The sequence below is a fragment of the Falco naumanni genome, chromosome 12 (assembly GCF_017639655.2).
Source record: "Falco naumanni isolate bFalNau1 chromosome 12, bFalNau1.pat, whole genome shotgun sequence".
Lineage (NCBI taxonomy): Eukaryota > Metazoa > Chordata > Aves > Falconiformes > Falconidae > Falco > Falco naumanni.
In genome coordinates this window covers 11,132,143-11,143,532 of record NC_054065.1, presented here as the reverse complement: position 1 = coordinate 11,143,532, position 11,390 = coordinate 11,132,143, and the positions used below count along the sequence as shown (strand labels likewise).

Sequence of the window (11,390 nt, the reverse complement as noted above, 5' to 3'; positions counted from 1 at the left end):
GGCTAGCCCAGCCTGGCTTCATCTAGCTGTGACAGGATTTTCCCTGAAATTATTTCATCTATTTCTACATCTATGACAGGCGTGTTTATCTGGAAGCGAAGTATTTACTTATTTGCTTTTAATTATTTATGGTAATGAAATAGTACCCATATCTCAAAATTTTCCACGAAAATGAATGCTCTTGTAGTTCAGGTCTGTGGCCATGAATGAAAACACAGTTCCCTACTGTTGCTTATAATGTTTATTTGTTTTTAACTTCAAAACAGAGGTGATTTTCTCAAAACAAATAGAGTAATGGGGGAAATGAAGGCAGGATCTCTTTGTAACTTTCCCAAGAAACACATCTGGAAAAGCATACTGTTGCAAAACAACTACATTTTAGCAGATGCGGACAGTGAGATTCCAAAAAGCCATAAATAGCAGTGAGGTTAGCAACCAATGTTGTGAGGGTGGTTTTCTTCTTTTTTTCCCCTTGTTTAACTTGCAAACGGCACTAAATGAACCCACAATTTCCACAGCTAATACAGAGGCCTTTTTACAGAAGTCTCAGAGTCTGTAGTTAATTTCCAAGATGAGGAATTATGAAGCTATACCCCCTCATTTTGAATCTGTAAGATAAACTTGGTGGAATAATTGGATATTATAACATCTGATAGTCTTGCTACTGATTAAAGCCTACAGCTTAGCTATTGAAATCACTATCCTTAATTGCTACTTGGTTATGTTTACCTAAAAGTCATTTTTTACGTGTAGGCAGGTACAAAAACTTTCTTTAGAAGCAGCAGCGAAGTGTTGGATTATACTTTACAAATAGCTCTGATGCCACACTTCATCAGCAGTCTTAAAACCTTAGTGTCGTTTTGGGTTTTGTTGCCTGTACATCTCTTTCTCCTTAATAACAACCAGTTTGGAGACAGATCAGCAAAATTAAAGGCCAGCTTTCTCGATTGTGAATGCTACACACAGGCTCTTCTCACTGGGAAGGTCAGGGAAGGTAAAAATAATTCTGTAGACCAATGAGGACAAGTATGATGCCACTGTTCAGACTACAGTGACCAGAGAACGCAAAGATCTATGACTCCTAGCACTTGCATAGATGCACAGAGCCAGGCACAGGCGATGGGACACGCACCTGTGTATGCCCAGGGCCTGGCAGCCCCGGTGCCCCCCAGGGAGCGCGTGGCTTTGCCTACCAGCTCCCAGCCACTGGGGTTGCAGCAGCTCCGCAGCCATCTCGGCAGGGCCCATCTTCTACAGCCTGGGCTGTGCTGCACCACAGAGCTAAACCAACCCTCTACGGCTGGGCCTGTTGAACAGCAAAAAACATATTTGGAAATGTGATCCCTTCATTGATAAAATTTGGATGGGAACATAATAGTTATTTTTGGTAGCTAATGCCTGCTCTTCACAAGTCAGTCTTCTTTTTCCTGCATGCATGTGAAAATTGAATATTTCTGGCACTGGGTGTGCTGCCTGTATTGTAATGTGCTTCGTAGGGCTTTGTACCTAAGTAGAAGGAAAATACCACTTCACCATCTGATTTGCTTGAGTTGTATAGTCTTCAGTGCTACAGCAAGAAACAGACCAGGAATAAGGAAATCACTTGAGCACTGATCTGAAGAGGGTCTTCCTGAACATAAAATGGGTGCATGTGTTAAGTGGCTGCAAAACTTACAGTCTATCACATTCAATATCAGGGTTATTAGATGGCGTATCCAAAATACCAAAATATACTTCCCTGTTTGCTGGAGGTGGGGTGTTGGTTGGACTTCCCACCCCAGAATCAGGGCTTGGAGCGGGGTACATTTCTCCAGCATACTTCTCTGCTTTCTGAGAGGGCTCTTGTTGTTTTTGCTTGAGGTTTTTGAAACGTTTGAGCTTCACAGGGTCTTTGACTTCCTTGGCACAATGGAACAAGATGAAAATGTCCCTCCGAAATTTGGAGCTCATTCCAAAGTAGATAATGGGATTGTAGAAGCTGGCAGACTTGGCAAACAAACTGGCAAGGATGCTGGTAAGATTGGGCACAGCGTAACCATAGGCAGACCATATAGAGATGACGGCATATGGTGACCATGCAATAATAAAGGCTGTGCAAATGACGATAGAAACCTAAAAGACAGAAGAAGAATAGTCTTAGATTTATTCTGGAAGACTACATCAGGGAAGCAATATGCTGGAAACAGTAGCTTGGACACTTGGCTGGAAGGACAACATTCATGTTGTCCTGAGGGTATGGCTCACAGGAGAATACAGGCAAGCAAAAGGTTTGCTTTGATGGAGCCAGGCAGACCTAGAAGCTATATATCAACTTTTGGCATGGTGGTGTGCTTGAGCAATGCCTCTTCTAATGGAATGAAAATAGCTACAGTCCTCTGGATGTTTTTATGAATTCAGAAAGTTTCGGGCAGACTTAAGTCAACGATAAGTAAATGGAAAGCTTCACTGTAGTTTCTGTGTATGCTCAGAAGTAATGTAACTTCTGAAAGAAAAGAGCGTATGCAAACCAAATTTCTGGGTTTGGTTTTATAACCTATTCCAATACATTTAGATTCTTTTTCACATGTGATGTAGCATCAATATTAGCCAGCTGATGGGATAGGGGTTTTAAACAAACCTCATATTCTTCACTGAGTTCAGACTCTGCCACTAGAGATTATAGAGAAATGAAATGCAAGTGATTGGTTTTGCTCTCTTCTGTTCTAGTTGAGAGCAGTTTTTGGAAAGACAGGTTTCATTGAGATAAATCCCACCCAGCATGAAACCCAAACTCACCCGGGTGACATTCCTCTCTATTCTCCTCTGTCTGTCTGTGGGATCACCAAGTCCTGTTAATGCATGGCTTAGCTTGACAGTGTTGATAATTGACACATATGAAAAGACCATGACACTGACAGGTAGGAAAAAACAGCAGATAAAAATGGAGACAATGTAGGACTTGTAGATTGTAGAGAAGTTGGCTTTTGCCCAGTCTATCTCACATGTGCCATACATGCGATCTGGAAAGCAAAAGTAAATTGGTTAGCATTTTTAGAACATGTATTTGCTTTTGAGCAATTAATTTACCAGTTGAAATGCTGTATTTTTCTTCTTTTAAGCACTAAAGAACGGATTGATCTTTCTGATTTAATGAGCTGTTGACACAGTTTCCTACATGAACCATTTTCAAGACTAGCTAGACCATAACAACTTTTAATGTGTACTATCATTCTATCTGGTTTAGATCTCAAATACAAATCCATAATGCACAAACTGTTGTTTCAGGATGGGAAATTGTGATACTTCATTAGAAAAGAAAAAAAAGGTAATAATTCAGTAGGTTTGATATTCTTGAGTGCTACCGACTCTTATTTGTCATAATCTTCTATGTAGTAACTTCCTAAGATGAACATGGTAACAGCATAACAAGCGATTGTAAAGACACAATACCTCAAATGTAAAAAGTCATTATTTACATAGAGAAGTAGGAAGTAAAATTTTTGAGATTTTTTTTTTTTTAATAGAAACAAAAAGGCAATGAAATTTTGGCTGTAGCGACAGCCAGGAAAGCACACTGATATAGCTAATGATAAAGATTAGGGGAAGATGTAACATAAATAGAAAGATATGAGATCATTTTGCTACATGGGAAGCGTACACTTCTGCAACTACAAAGGAGCTGCAGGCTCTTAAAAATGAAGTCAGGCAGACTGCAGGGTCTGCAGCTAGTGGAATTTATGAAAGGACGCTGACTGATCCAGTGCTTAAGGGAAAGGTGGTGGGAATAAGGTGCCGTCTCTGCTTAAACATTTCTATGAATAACAGTTGACTTTAGACCCTCTGATGTATTTGCCAATGCGCCTAGAAAAGTAGAGTCTGATAGCATTACAGGTGTTCTGTAGATTGTGGATTGTTGATTTTTCTTTGTAAGTGGAAAAAAAGCTGGTTTTTTCTGACAGCTATGGCAGAAAATTGGTTTACAAATAAATGAAGCATGAACCAAAATTATGTAAAGTCAAGCATTAACAAGTCCTGGAGATACAACACAGGTGAAGCCTGCATGATTTAGCAACATAGATCTCTCCCTGAAATCCAGTGATAATTCTGAAGGAAAACATTAATCCCTTAATTCCTCACAGGTAACAGGAGGTTTAGACAGGATGAATTTAAAGGAGCAAAAGATTAAATCTCTTTTATGAGTCTCATCAAAAAGAGCTTGGTATTTCCATCACCAAAACCTCTAGGTGTTGCTGTCTGGTTGTGTTCAGTAATAGAAATAGGTTTTTGTCTCCTTTGCCTTTTTCATCGGTAGTCCTCAAGATCCGAAAGATAACCATGAAGTCTGGTTTAATTTCAGATTTCTGGTTTGAGAAAGCTTTTGACTGAAAAATGAAAGCAGCCTCCAGGTGACATGAAAGAAAAAAAACCTGTCCATTTTCTGCAAGTCAGAATTCAGAGCTGTGTTCCTCCCCTTCTGTAGAGACACTGGCAAGTGGCATTTCTAAAAATCAGCGGAGTCCTGGGGACCCCTGCTGTGGAGAAGTGAGACACCCAAGGTGGCCAGGTGTGATATGCTGTGGGCCACTTGCTCCGCTGCTGGACTTGCCATTGCTGGGCTCCCACAACTCCGTGGGTGTCCTCAGTGGAAACGTGCTGTGAGTCAGATACTCCAGGAACCTGAAACCACCGGGATTTGCAGTAGGGAAAAGTGGTCCTAGAAGTGGTATTGATGAGACAGGCAGCGGGACTGGGGACAGGGCTGGGGCACCAGGCTCACGGGGGGCGGTTGGCCTGGAGAGGGGGCGGCTCAGGGGGGACCTTATCGCTCTCTGCAGCTCCTGGCAGGGGCTGTGGGCAGGGGGGTCGGTCCCTTCTCCCAGGTGATGGGGGACAGGACAGGAGGGAACGGCCTCAAGCTGCCCCAGGGGAGGTTTGGATGGGATGGTAGGAAAAAGTTCTTCCCTGAAAGGGTGGTCAGGCGGGGAGGTGGTGGAGTCGCCATCCCTGGGGGTGTTTAAAAGACCTGTAGTTGCGGCACTTAGGGATGTGGTTTAGTGGCAGACTTGGCAGTGTTAGGTTAACAGTTGAACTCAATGTTCTTAAAAGTCTTTTCCAATCTAAATGATTTTATGATTCTACAATTGAGCCGTACATCTTGGTAACGTTTTGGTTTGGGAAGGATAGAAGATTTAACCAATCATAGAAATGGAAGTTTTTCTCACACCCGTACTTCAGGAGTCCAGGGATACCTCAAAGCTTATGTATTTAGTAAGTAAGAGGCTATGTTCACATAGCTGCTTTCAGAAGCTTCATAGATTTCATGACTTCTCAAAGGATGCAAGTGCCTACAGGATCCAGGCAGGTAACTGCTGGACAAATTCAGTCACATGATTTCGGTTGCTAGGACTTCTATAGCATTACCATTTGTTCATAGAGATTTGCTTTGTTGAATTTTTAGAGACTTGAGCCAATTTCTCCAACTTATCCCCTTGAAGAAATTTTCTGGTGTGGGAATATCCCTTAGCCATTGAATTACCTCAGTGTTCACTACTCAGATTTCCCCCCCCTCTTTTTTTTTTTTTTTTGCTATGACCTTATCTTGCACCTAAATCGCTTCTTGGACTTGCAAACTTTCTGACATCTTTTTCTTCTCCTGCTGTTAGTTTTCATATTTTCAATGAACTGTTTCACCAGATCTTTCTGGCTTGCCTTATTATAGTTTCAAGTTTAACTTGCTGTAACTTGTGTTCTTTTCTAGCTTCCTAATCTTGACAGGTTTTGAAGTATGTCTTTTGATAGTTTCCTTTATCTCATTGCTTAGCCATGCCAAATATTTCTGGCCTCTCTTTTTTCATAAATAATATGCACTTCATCCAAGACTTTCCTGTGATATCTTCCATAAAATCTCTTTATAGCTGATACCAAAGCAGGCAACACTCTGAGCGTACGTCATGCATGGTGAATGATTTTCTCAGTTCCACTGATAATCAGTCTGGTTTATCATAAACAGCAAGAAAGGCAGGCAAGTATCTTTGTTCAGTTAAGTGGAGAGGTGCCAAATAAGTACAACTGAAAGCTACCTGTTACCTGTATAACTGCCCCAGCCAAGTAATGGAGCTGCTGACCAGAAGAAAGCTGCTATCCAGATGAGGACCAGAGCCACTGTCATGTTGCTGTTGCTGATGCAGTGACCTGCAATGGCATGGTTTAGTCAGCAAACAGTATCTAGAAAGGCAGACATATCTCTGAAATCTAAATGCACTCCTGTACCAACAGCTGATAAGGAAAACACAGCTATTTAAAAAAATATTAAGAAACCCCCCTGCATATTCCTAAGAAAAGCTTAAATTTGAAAGCATTGGTTGGGCTTGTGTTCAAGACCATTTGTGAACAGTGGAAACGAATGGCTTTTGAGCGGGAGACAATGTGTCTATTGAGCACTGCAGAATTAGCAAGTTCTACATTAGACTTAGGTTTTGCAATTTTGCAACGAGTAGAAGACAGCTAGTTTTCCATTTTTATGTAGAAAAACCCCAAGATAAATCTAAATTAAGAGGATTTTCTTATCAATTTGAAGGTTTTCCCTGTTAAAAAGGAGAAAACACATTAGATGCTCAAACTACATTAGCCATTCAATACAAATTATGTAATCTGTCTTGCTGTTGCCATACATAGTGGTTATTTCTTTATTTACGTAGGAAATATCCATGCATCCACCAGTTTCTGTTCCCCAACATTTCTGTAAAGTTATACTGGCTGCTTGTTCTGATTTCCTCAAGACGCAAACATAAATGGTGTACACCCTCAGATGAACACGTGATGCAGTCTTGCAAAAGAGAAATGTGTTTTAAGTATGACTTCATAATACACAATGAATATAAGATGTAGAATATGTCACAGCCAAATTCTAGCAGCTCCAACAGCAGTTTGTGCTGAAAATTAATTTCAATTAGTCTATCATTACAACAAACTATGGAAGAACTTCCTGTGGAAAAAAGACCTCCCTGCAGAAGTTCTTTCCCTTCATGCTATTAGAGAGAAAAACTCATATGATGACTCCAGGCTATTTATGCATGCTTCACCTGCGGGTATTAATAGGTTCCTGCCCAAAAGATGGTGTAAACCAGTCATTACAAAGGCATGAAAATTGATAATGCACTACCTAAGGATGGGTGAAAGGAAGACTAGGGAGGATTTATAGAAGGTGTAGGTATAAAGCATAAGGCTTTCAGTGGAATCCAGGGTTTTCAGGAGGTCCAGGATGAATGGTAAGGAAAGGTTTCTGCTCCTCGGGTGAGTGTGGTGATACAAAAAGGGGAGATGATGGCATGTTCATACAGACTTGCTAATGAAGGCTTCACAGGGCAGGAAACACGTAAAAGATTTCAGACCAGATTTGCACAGCAGGACACTCATATGTCTTTACAGAGGCATTTATACCGAAGCTTAATAAAAAAATGAAATTGAAAAAAACAGGAGTGGTTAGTAAAAGGTTTCTAGCACTGGAGAGAGTAATGAACAGTGGTGGTTTGAGATATTCAGGTTACAGATCAACAGGGCATGAGAAAAGGAAGAAGTGTGGGTGTGAGGTTGTGGTGATGATGCTTTGCAGATCTGGGAGAGAGGTGGGAGACAGGGATTGTCTAGGTAGAGTTGAGTCACGGTCAGTTCTGGGGGTGGTAGGAGTAGTTTTCATCTCCCATGGTGTGAAACTGTTAGCTGAGGAGAGGCCAGAGAGGTACGTGGGGCTGGCAGGCTGTGCAGTGCTACAAAAGCTGGAGGCAGGATGCACAGACTGAATGTTCCCAGCGCTATCTAAAGCAGCCCGTGATGCCTGCTGTGCACAAACCCTGGCAAAACACCCTGAAGAGTAAAAATGTTTGTAGGTAGGGCAGCCTTCCAAACCAAGGATCTTATCAACAACTGGACTCTTCCCAAACATAATCTCACAGAATATGAAATTTGTTGTTTACAGTGAGATCCAGACAACAATGTATGTATCACTTAGAAGCCGTTTAAGTTGCATTTTGAAGAATATAGAGGGGTCAGCAGGACCTGTGGTATCTTTGGCACAAGGGTGAATATAACCCATGGTGACCAAAGTGTACTAGTAATAATTTTGCTCTTATTAGGGTTACCTTTGAAAGATTCTATGCAAACATGTTTGTAATGTAAATGAGTGCATTACGTTTTGGTTTCCATTATATCTAATTTATATTTGATATAGCCCATGACTGAAAGAAATACAGATTTGCACCAGGTTCAGTGAAGGCAGAACTGGACTTGCCTTTATTCCTTACCTCTTTCAGGATGGCAGCCCTTGATGTAGCGAGTCACGCTGATTACTGTAAGGGTATTAATACTAGCCAGGCCAAAAAGAAGTGTCAGGAAGCCATCAACCTGAAAAACAAAGCAGTGCAGGATGTTCTTTTACTACAGAGAGCTGAAGCAGAAAAGAACCACAGGGATTGCTCCTGTCATTTTCATGTTCATGCTCTCAAAAGTTTTTCCAGAAACCCAACTAGCAGGGAAGTGTAAAATGTCAGGTGCAGTTATCTTCTATAGGATCAGTGAGCAAGTAAATGTTCAGAAATTATATAAGTGTTCTGTCATGTACATAAAATAAACAAGCAAAGATTCCCTTACATCTATGCTTCCCTGAAATAACTTGCCAAATGAAGGAGAAAAAGGCTGAACTGAAAAGAAGAAAAGCCCTGAATAGGCAAAAATGCACTGGATGCAGCTGCCCCACTTAGGCAGAACAACCATGCAAACTGAACCCATGAAATTTAGGCCAAAGAGGAAAGAACGTAGGAGGTAATGGGCTTGGCTGAGAAAAGCTGTTTAAAAAAAATAAGTAAACCCATCCAAAGCTAAATGGTTCCAATAGATTGAGCCTCAGTGTTGGTACTCCTCATTGCCTGCTATTTATTAATCACTGATCCTCACCACCTCTGACTGACGCAGGCAGAGCCATACGGCTGTGTAGGCTCCCGCTGACGTCAGTGTCTCAGCAGTACGTGCACAGGGTGGCTACAACTCTGCTAGCTGCACTTAGGGCTTAGGAAGGAAGTTGCTGCTGACGGTAGTGGAGATGGATGTAGCCATCTGCTCGGGAGCACTATACGACTGGGAAATGATCCAGGCAAAACGCTGAAGGCAGTCCTTTTTTTTTGAAAGCTTGCAATGATACACCAAACAGGCCAGAGCAGAGGAGCTCTTGGAGGTGCCAGTTTTACACCAAGTGAAGCAGGAATATTAAGCAAGTGTCTCTGGACTGTAACTTGGCATTCAAGTGGTAAAATTATCAGTGGAAAGGCACATCATTATTCTACGGTGAACCAACTCTGTGCGAATGGGCACACATCCCGTGGAATTCTGTTTATCCCAGCCTTGAATCTGGGGCTTTAATCCAGGCTTAAAGCTGAGACCATGGCAGATTGTATAAATTAAATTGGGTGAAGGGTTAGGAAAGGGCTGCTTCGTCATTTCTTTCACTGTCAGTCTTTCTTGCTACCAATATCTTTATATTGATGCTGTACTTAATGGCAACTTTTACAGATCCACCACATTTTCAATGCATGCCAGATTTGCTACTACAACAGTCTACACCCACCTGTGCTCTGCCTACAGTCAGATCATATTTAGTGTATAAACGCAACCATGTTTACACCAGGAAACAGACTTCCTTGTGTGTTTTGGATACTTGCTGAAAGCTACACTTGGCTGAATTTGGCCTTCTGTGTGCTGTGGAGATTGGTGTAAGTACCTGGATATGCAAATGTGTTCCGCATTCCATTAGCCTTATTGATGCAAACAGCTGCTGCGTCTCCGTTTGCTCTAACAATGCTTCATAGACAGGGAAAACAGCATGGCCAAGGACTACTGAGAAACTAGGATGCGTAACATTAGTTATTAGACTGGAAAGGAAGCAGTATTTCAGCAGGGATGCAAATAAACTCTTTGAAATTAAGTATAAAGTGCTATGAGATTGAATACTAAAGTAGAAAGACAAGGTTCTTAGTGTGTATCATAGCCCTTCTATGCTGAAGCTGGTTGAGTTTTTCTGAAATACATTACTGTATGTCTTATCACCTGCAGATGCGACCGTTATCCTCCCACCCCCTTCCCTGATGCAGACCAAAGAGAGACAATTATATTAAGTGATCAGTTCAAACAGCCTTTGAGCATGCTTAGAAGAGAAGTGGGTCTAAAAATACTCTTGCCCTTTACCATTTAAGATGAAAGAAAGATCAAGCCAAGTGTTTGTTTTTGTTTTTTTTGGTTTTTTGTTTTTTTTTTTTTGGAATGGTGTCTTGCTGAAAACATACAGTTTTACCTAAATCAACATAGTTCACAGGACCAAGCCATTGTCAGCACCACATCTCATTTTCATACTATTTCATAACAGCATTTCAGCAGATCAAAATACTGTTGCTTCTGCTAGTCTGGGAGATTGTCACCAGAGATTTGACCAGGGCCATATGGCTAGTAAGTGGCTAAAGTGGCAGCAATCTCCCAGGGATGCCATGCTAGCCACAGGCTCAGTGGTTTTGAATAGGTAACATGGTGAAATGCCAAGGAGGAGAGTGAGCTCTGGGGATGACAAGAGTGCCAGGATGAAATTAATAAAGGACGTAAATGAGATAGTTCTTAAGCTGCAGAGCAGCCCAGGCAGAAGCCATGGGATCCAGAACATTAAAACACAAGAGAGCATCCAACAGGATTAGGGCTGCTTTGGGTGCAGGAGCCTCAAGCCAATATTGTCCCTGCCAGACTTCCATTGGCAAGGAGTTAGCTCTTGAGCCTAGCTACACATCTGCCATTTCCCAGCAAGCCTATTGATTCTGCAGCACTTTTATATTGGTATCACTTAGATATATGCCTTCAGAAGAAAATGAGAGAATTTACTCTAGCTGTAGCCAGCCTTCTTCAAGCACACACCTACTGTATATGGAAGAAAGATCTCTGCTACTTTTTCTGCTCCTGAACAGACAACACTGACTGTAGGTAGCAACCAAAGTGACTGCTTGGAACCCAAAGGAGTTAGCAATAGAAAAACTGATTTAGCGTAGTCCTGATTTCTATAGGCAGAGTTATTAACATATGTAGGTAACAAAAATACATGATATTCCCAGTTTTCTGCATCTTTAAAGATATATGCAATGACAGCCAAAGAAATACTAGAACAGTAGATAACATTTAATTACTTTCAAATATTGATGCTTTTCCCCTTCCCCAGTTCCGTTTTTTCTTTTCTTTTATCCTACCCCGCAGCCAGCTCCTTCCTTACACAGTCATAATATTTCCTTCATTTTTGTGTAATGCAATTTTGTCCTCCTTGTTATTAATTATGACCAAAGAGCAACAGTGTTAATAGGCAATGTGAATTTTGACATCGACATGAAGTT

General features: G+C 41.3%; 1 protein-coding gene across 1 annotated transcript in view; it reads right to left on the bottom strand.

Annotated features, from left to right (window-relative positions):
- Positions 1–226: 226 nt before the first annotated feature.
- LOC121096409 (opsin-5-like) overlaps positions 227–11,390 on the bottom strand; it is a 31,671-nt gene continuing 20,507 nt past the window's right edge. Inside the window, exons 3-6 of the mRNA XM_040612322.1 lie at positions 8,280–8,379; positions 6,067–6,171; positions 2,776–2,999; positions 227–2,112 (exon numbers count right to left, since the gene is read on the bottom strand). Of these exons, the coding sequence (XP_040468256.1) occupies positions 1,672–2,112; positions 2,776–2,999; positions 6,067–6,171; positions 8,280–8,379 (870 nt within the window). The 3' untranslated portion in view covers positions 227–1,671. The remainder of the gene's footprint in view (positions 2,113–2,775; positions 3,000–6,066; positions 6,172–8,279; positions 8,380–11,390) is intronic.